Source organism: Salmo salar, chromosome ssa27 (genome assembly GCF_905237065.1).
Source record: "Salmo salar chromosome ssa27, Ssal_v3.1, whole genome shotgun sequence".
NCBI classification, from domain to species: Eukaryota; Metazoa; Chordata; class Actinopteri; order Salmoniformes; family Salmonidae; genus Salmo; species Salmo salar.
In genome coordinates this window covers 44,337,756-44,345,255 of record NC_059468.1, presented here as the reverse complement: position 1 = coordinate 44,345,255, position 7,500 = coordinate 44,337,756, and the positions used below count along the sequence as shown (strand labels likewise).

The following is a 7,500-nucleotide window of genomic DNA, read 5'->3' as shown; positions in this document are numbered from 1 at the left end:
AATGGGTCCTATTAACTCTCAGGAACCAACAGACCAGGCACTCAGAATGGGTCCTATTAACTCTCAGGAACCAACTCAGACCAGGCACTCAGAATGGGTCCTACTAACTCTCAGGAACCAACACAGACCAGGCACTCAGAATGGGTCCTACTAACTCAGTAACCAACTCACACCAGGCACTCAGAATGGGTCCTATTAACTCTCAGGAACCAACTCAGACCAGGCACTCAGAATGGGTCCTATTAACTCTCAGGAACCAACTCACACCAGGCACTCAGAATGGGTCCTACTAACTCTCAGGAACCAACTCAGACCAGGCACTCAGAATGGGTCCTACTAACTCTCAGGAACCATCTCAGACCAGGCACTCAGAATGGGTCCTACTAACTCTGTTACCAACTCAGACCAGGCACTCAGAATGGGTCCTACTAACTCTCAGGAACCATCTCAGACCAGGCACTCAGAATGGGTCCTACTAACTCAGGAACCATCTCAGACCAGGCACTCAGAATGGGTCCTACTAACTCAGGAACCATCTCAGACCAGGCACTCAGAATGGGTCCTACTAACTCTCTGGAACCAACAAAGACCAGGCACTCAGAATGGGTCCTACTAACACAGTAACCATCTCAGACCAGGCACTCAGAATGGGTCCTATCAGTAACCAACTAAGACCAGGCACTCAGAATGGGTCCTACTAACTCTGTTACCAACTCAGACCAGGCACTCAGAATGGGTCCAACTAACTCTGTTACCAACTCAGACCAGGCACTCAGAATGGGTCCTATTAACTCTCAGGAACCAACACAGACCAGGCACTCAGAATGGGTCCTACTAACTCAGGAACCATCTCAGACCAGGCACTCAGAATGGGTCCTACTAACTCAGGAACCATCTCAGACCAGGCACTCAGAATGGGTCCTACTAACTCAGGAACCATCTCAGACCAGGCACTCAGAATGGGTCCTACTAACTCAGGAACCAACTCAGACCAGGCACTCAGAATGGGTCCTACTAACTCTCAGGAACCAACTCAGACCAGGCACTCAGAATGGGTCCTACTAACTCAGGAACCATCTCAGACCAGGCACTCAGAATGGGTCCTACTAACTCAGGAACCATCTCAGACCAGGCACTCAGAATGGGTCCTACTAACTCTCAGGAACCATCTCAGACCAGGCACTCAGAATGGGTCCTACTAACTCAGGAACCATCTCAGACCAGGCACTCGGAATGGGTCCTACTAACTCAGGAACCATCTCAGACCAGGCACTCAGAATGGGTCCTACTAACTCAGGATCCATCTCAGACCAGGCACTCAGAATGGGTCCTACTAACTCTCAGGAACCAACTCAGACCAGGCACTCAGAATGGGTCCTACTAACTCAGGAACCATCTCAGACCAGGCACTCAGAATGGGTCCTACTAACTCTCAGGAACCAACTCAGACCAGGCACTCAGAATGGGTCCTACTAACTCTGTTACCAACTCAGACCAGTCACTCAGAATGGGTCCTACTAACTCAGGAACCATCTCAGACCAGGCACTCAGAATGGGTCCTACTAACTCAGGAACCATCTCAGACCAGGCACTCAGAATGGGTCCTACTAACTCAGGAACCATCTCAGACCAGGCACTCAGAATGGGTCCTACTAACTCAGGAACCAACTCAGACCAGGCACTCAGAATGGGTCCTACTAACTCAGGAACCATCTCAGACCAGGCACTCAGAATGGGTCCTACTAACTCAGGAACCATCTCAGACCAGGCACTCAGAATGGGTCCTACTAGCTCTGTTACCAACACAGCCATCCCGTAACAGAGCCATGTATTTAGAGTGTTGAGGTTCCAACATCATGAACCATTTTCGCCCCTTAATCAACATAACAATGGGAATAATTTACATCGTGTTATATATCCGAATGTCTAGAATAAAAAAAAAACAATATTCAATAGTCTAAAATAAAAGTTGTCTGAACTCTTTAAATATACCTACTGACTACAACAATCCAACGTAGACCATTTGCTGTGTGTATCTGTCACGTTCCTCGTATTCTCCCTCATCGGAAGATATGTCGAAATCACTCGATGACCAATACGCAGCAGGTTGACTGTTCCACATCATATTTATTTTCGATGGAAACGACAAAACAAAATAAACACTCAGAGGAGAAAGGTGACAGTTTCACAGGTGAAACGAAACACAGTGCAAAATTACAATTACCCACAAAAATCAAACAAACACACCCCACTATATGGGACTCTCAATCAAAGGCAGATAGACAACACCTGCCTTCAACTGAGAGTCCCAACCCCAATTAACCAAACAAACATACACTCACTAAACTCCACATAGAAATACCTAACCTAGAACCTACCCCAACACTCACAACCCCACTATACCATAACCAAACATAACTGCCACGTCCTGACCAAATATAATACAAAAAAACCTAAGTATATGGTCAGGACGTGACATTACCCCCCCTAAAGGTGCATACACTGAATGCACAAAACCAACAGAAAAAACAAAACAAAAAAAACAACACACAATTAACCTCCTAACTAAAGGGAGGGAAGGGAGGGTGGCTGCCGTCAACGACGGCACAGTGCTACACCCCCCTCCCCAACCCACCTCTATTGGAGGTGGCTCCGGTTCTGGCCTACTGTCCAACAGACCGTAGACAGACCTGTTGGGCTTAGGACAGTAGGCAGACTTCTTTGGTTCTGGTTCGTGGGCCGACTCCGTCGGTCCCAAGCTGTAAGCAGACTCCTTCGGTTCTGGGTTGTAGGCAGAATCATCACAGTCATAGTTAATCAACTTTATTTTAGAATTGTGACCAGACTCACCCGGTTCTGGGTCACAGGCAGCTCCCCTCAGTCCCGGGTCGCAAGAGGTTGTCGGATACTCTGGTCCGCACCCCGGTGTCGGATCCTCTGGGCCGCACCCCGGTGTCGGATCCTCCGACGGCCCTGACCCAGGATTCACCAGGCTGGGGAGACATGATGGATGCCTGGCCCTGGGCACAGGCACAGGACTCACCAGGCTGGGGAGACCCACTGAAGGCCTGGTCCTGGGAGGTGGCACAGGACTCACCAGGCTGGGGAGACCCACTGAAGGCCTGGTCCTGGGAGGTGGCACAGGATGAACCAGGATGGGGAGACCCACTGGAGGCCTGGTCCGAGGAGGTGGCACAGGACGGACCAGGATGGGGAGACCCACTGGAGGCCTGGTCCTGGGAGGTGGCACAGGATGAACCAGGATGGGGAGACCCACTGAAGGCCTGGTCCTGGGAGGTGGCACAGGACTCACCAGGCTGGGGAGACCCACTGAAGGCCTGGTCCTGGGAGGTGGCACAGGATGAACCAGGATGGGGAGACCCACTGGAGGCCTGGTCCGAGGAGGTGGCACAGGACGGACCAGGATGGGGAGACCCACTGGAGGCCTGGTCCTGGGAGGTGGCACAGGATGAACCAGGATGGGGAGACCCACTGAAGGCCTGGTCCTGGGAGGTGGCACAGGACTCACCAGGCTGGGGAGACCCACTGAAGGCCTGGTCCTGGGAGGTGGCACAGGATGAACCAGGATGGGGAGACCCACTGGAGGCCTGGTCCGAGGAGGTGGCACAGGACGGACCAGGATGGGGAGACCCACTGGAGGCCTGGTCCTGGGAGGTGGCACAGGATGAACCAGGATGGGGAGACCCACTGAAGGCCTGGTCCTGGGAGGTGGCACAGGACTCACCAGGCTGGGGAGACCCACTGAAGGCCTGGTCCTGGGAGGTGGCACAGGATGAACCAGGATGGGGAGACCCACTGGAGGCCTGGTCCTGGGAGGTGGCACAGGATGAACCAGGATGGGGAGACCCACTGAAGGCCTGGTCCTGGGAGGTGGCACAGGATGAACCAGGATGGGGAGACCCACTGGAGGCCTGGTCCGAGGAGGAGGCACAGGATAAACCGGGCTGTGGGGGAGCACTGGAGTTCTGGTACGGACACTCTTTACCCACACTCCAGGCTGAATGCCCACTTTGGCCCGGCACGGGCGGAGAGCAGGCATTGGGCGAACTGGACCCTCCCAGCGCTCTGGAGACACAGTGCGCAACGCCGGCGCAGGATAACCTGGACCGAGGAGGCGCACTGGAGACCAGACGCGCTGAGCTGGCACCATCCGCCCTGGCTCGATGCCTGCACTCGCATGGCACTTGCGGGGGGCTGGTATGTAGCGCACCGGGCTTTGAACGTGCACTGGGGACACCGTGCGCTCCACAGCATAACACGGTGTCTTACCAGTACCACGCTGCTTCCGGTAAGCACGGGGAGTTGGCTTAGGTCTACCACCTGACTCCGCCAATCTCCCCGTGTGCCCCCCCCAAAAAAATTGTGGGGCTGCCTCCCGTGTCCGTTGCGCTCCCTCTCCTCATACCAGCGCCTCTCAGCTCTCGCCGCCTCGATCTCCCACTGTGGGCGGCGATAATCCCCAGCTTGAGTCCATGGTCCTTTCCCGTCCAGGATTTCCTCCCAAGTCCATGACTCCAGATAGCCTTTCTCCTGGTGCCTCTCCTTGTGCTGCTCCTTCCTCTGCTGCTTGGTCCGTTGTCGGTGGGTAATTCTGTCACGTTCCTCGTATTCTCCCTCATCGGAAGATATGTCGAAATCACTCGATGACCAATACGCAGCAGGTTGACTGTTCCACATCATATTTATTTTCGATGGAAACGACAAAACAAAATAAACACTCAGAGGAGAAAGGTGACAGTTTCACAGGTGAAACGAAACACAGTGCAAAATTACAATTACCCACAAAAATCAAACAAACACACCCCACTATATGGGACTCTCAATCAAAGGCAGATAGACAACACCTGCCTTCAACTGAGAGTCCCAACCCCAATTAACCAAACAAACATACACTCACTAAACTCCACATAGAAATACCTAACCTAGAACCTACCCCAACACTCACAACCCCACTATACCATAACCAAACATAACTGCCACGTCCTGACCAAATATAATACAAAAAAACCTAAGTATATGGTCAGGACGTGACAGTATCAGTTGGCTCACTGTTTTACGGTTTAGATCACAGTGGAAAACGATTACAGGGACCTGATCCATACTCATAGTATGAGATGCTTGTTACAAACGCCCCCCCCCCTACGTGGCTATAGACAGATCGTGTATCGATAGATGTGGATTGACGGTTAGATTGACAACCATGTCAAATGTCCTGCTCATAGATTTATATACTTGAAATAAGTAGAATAAGTTGTAATTTCTATAGTATTATTGTTGTGTTTTGTTTTAGATCCTAGTCACACCACCTGTGGAGATCCTGGAACCCCCTTGTTTGGAAATCAGAACAACACCCAAGGCTACCAGGTAAAAATACTGTGGGGATGTGAAGGGAACAGCATGCTACCAGGTTATAATACTGTGGGGATGTGAAGGGGACAGCATGCTACCAGGTTATAATACTGTGGGGATGTGTAGGGAACAGCATGCTACCAGGTTATAATACTGTGGGGATGTGTAGGGAACAGCATGCTACCAGGTTATAATACTGTGGGGATGTGTAGGGAACAGCATGCTACCAGGTTATAATACTGTGGGGATGTGAAGGGAACAGCATGCTACCAGGTTATAATACTGTGGGGATGTGAAGGGGACAGCATGCTACCAGGTTATAATACTGTGGGGATGTGTAGGGAACAGCATGCTACCAGGTTATAATACTGTGGGGATGTGTAGGGAACAGCATGCTACCAGGTTATAATACTGTGGGGATGTGTAGGGAACAGCATGCTACCAGGTTATAATACTGTGGGGATGGGTGGGGACAGCATGCTACCAGGTTATAATACTGTGGGGATGGGTGGGGACAGCATGCTACCAGGTTATAATACTGTGGGGATGTGAAGGGACAGCATGCTACCAGGTTATAATACTGTGGGGATGTGAAGGGAACAGCATGCTACCAGGTTATACTACTGTGGGGATGTGTAGGGACAGCATGCTACCAGGTTATAATACTGTGGGGATGTGAAGGGAACAGCATGCTACCAGGTTATAATACTGTGGGGATGGGTGGGGACAGCATGCTACCAGGTTATAATACTGTGGGGATGTGAAGGGGACAGCATGCTACCAGGTTATAATACTGTGGGGATGTGAAGGGAACAGCATGCTACCAGGTTATAATACTGTGGGGATGTGTAGGGACAGCATGCTACCAGGTTATAATACTGTGGGGATGTGTAGGGACAGCATGCTACCAGGTTATACTACTGTGGGGATGGGTGGGGACAGCATGCTACCAGGTTATAATACTGTGGGGATGGGTGGGGACAGCATGCTACCAGGTTATAATACTGTGGGGATGTGTAGGGAACAGCATGCTACCAGGTTATAATACTGTGGGGATGGGTGGGGACAGCATGCTACCAGGTTATAATACTGTGGGGATGTGTAGGGACAGCATGCTACCAGGTTATAATACTGTGGGGATGTGAAGGGGACAGCATGCTACCAGGTTATAATACTGTGGGGATGTGTAGGGGACAGCATGCTACCAGGTTATAATACTGTGGGATGTGTAGGGAACAGCATGCTACCAGGTTATAATACTGTGGGGATGTTTAGGGAACAGTATCCTACCAGGTTATAATACTGTGGGGATGTGAAGGGAACAGCATGCTACCAGGTTATAATACTGCGGGGATGTGAAGGGGACAGCATGCTACCAGGTTATAATACTGTGGGGATGTGAAGGGGACAGCATGCTACCAGGTTATAATACTGTGGGGATGGGTGGGGACAGCATGCTACCAGGTTATAATACTGTGGGGATGGGTGGGGACAGCATGCTACCAGGTTATAATACTGTGGGGATGGGTGGGGACAGCATGCTACCAGGTTATACTACTGTGGGGATGGGTGGGGACAGCATGCTACCAGGTTATAATACTGTGGGGATGTGTAGGGAACAGCATGCTACCAGGTTATAATACTGTGGGGATGGGTGGGGACAGCATGCTACCAGGTTATAATACTGTGGGGATGTGTAGGGACAGCATGCTACCAGGTTATAATATTGTGGGGATGTGAAGGGGACAGCATGCTACCAGGTTATAATACTGTGGGGATGTGTAGGGGACAGCATGCTACCAGGTTATAATACTGTGGGATGTGTAGGGGACAGCATGCTACCAGGTTATAATACTGTGGGGATGTGTAGGGAACAGCATGCTACCAGGTTATAATACTGTGGGGATGGGTGGGGACAGCATGCTACCAGGTTATAATACTGTGGGGATGGGTGGGAACAGCATGCTACCAGGTTATAATACTGTGGGGATGGGTGGGGACAGCATGCTACCAGGTTATACTACTGTGGGGATGGGTGGGGACAGCATGCTACCAGGTTATAATACTGTGAGGATGGGTGGGGACAGCATGCTACCAGGTTATAATACTGTGGGGATGTGTAGGGAACAG

The 7,500-nt window shown here is 51.1% G+C and overlaps 1 protein-coding gene across 1 annotated transcript in view; it reads left to right on the top strand.

Annotated features, from left to right (window-relative positions):
* Nucleotides 1-7,500, top strand: part of LOC106589158 (CUB and sushi domain-containing protein 2) — an 881,306-nt gene that overhangs the window by 852,973 nt on the left and 20,833 nt on the right. Inside the window, exon 65 of the mRNA XM_045709574.1 lies at nucleotides 5,312-5,385. Within this exon, the coding sequence (XP_045565530.1) occupies nucleotides 5,312-5,385 (74 nt within the window). The remainder of the gene's footprint in view (nucleotides 1-5,311; nucleotides 5,386-7,500) is intronic.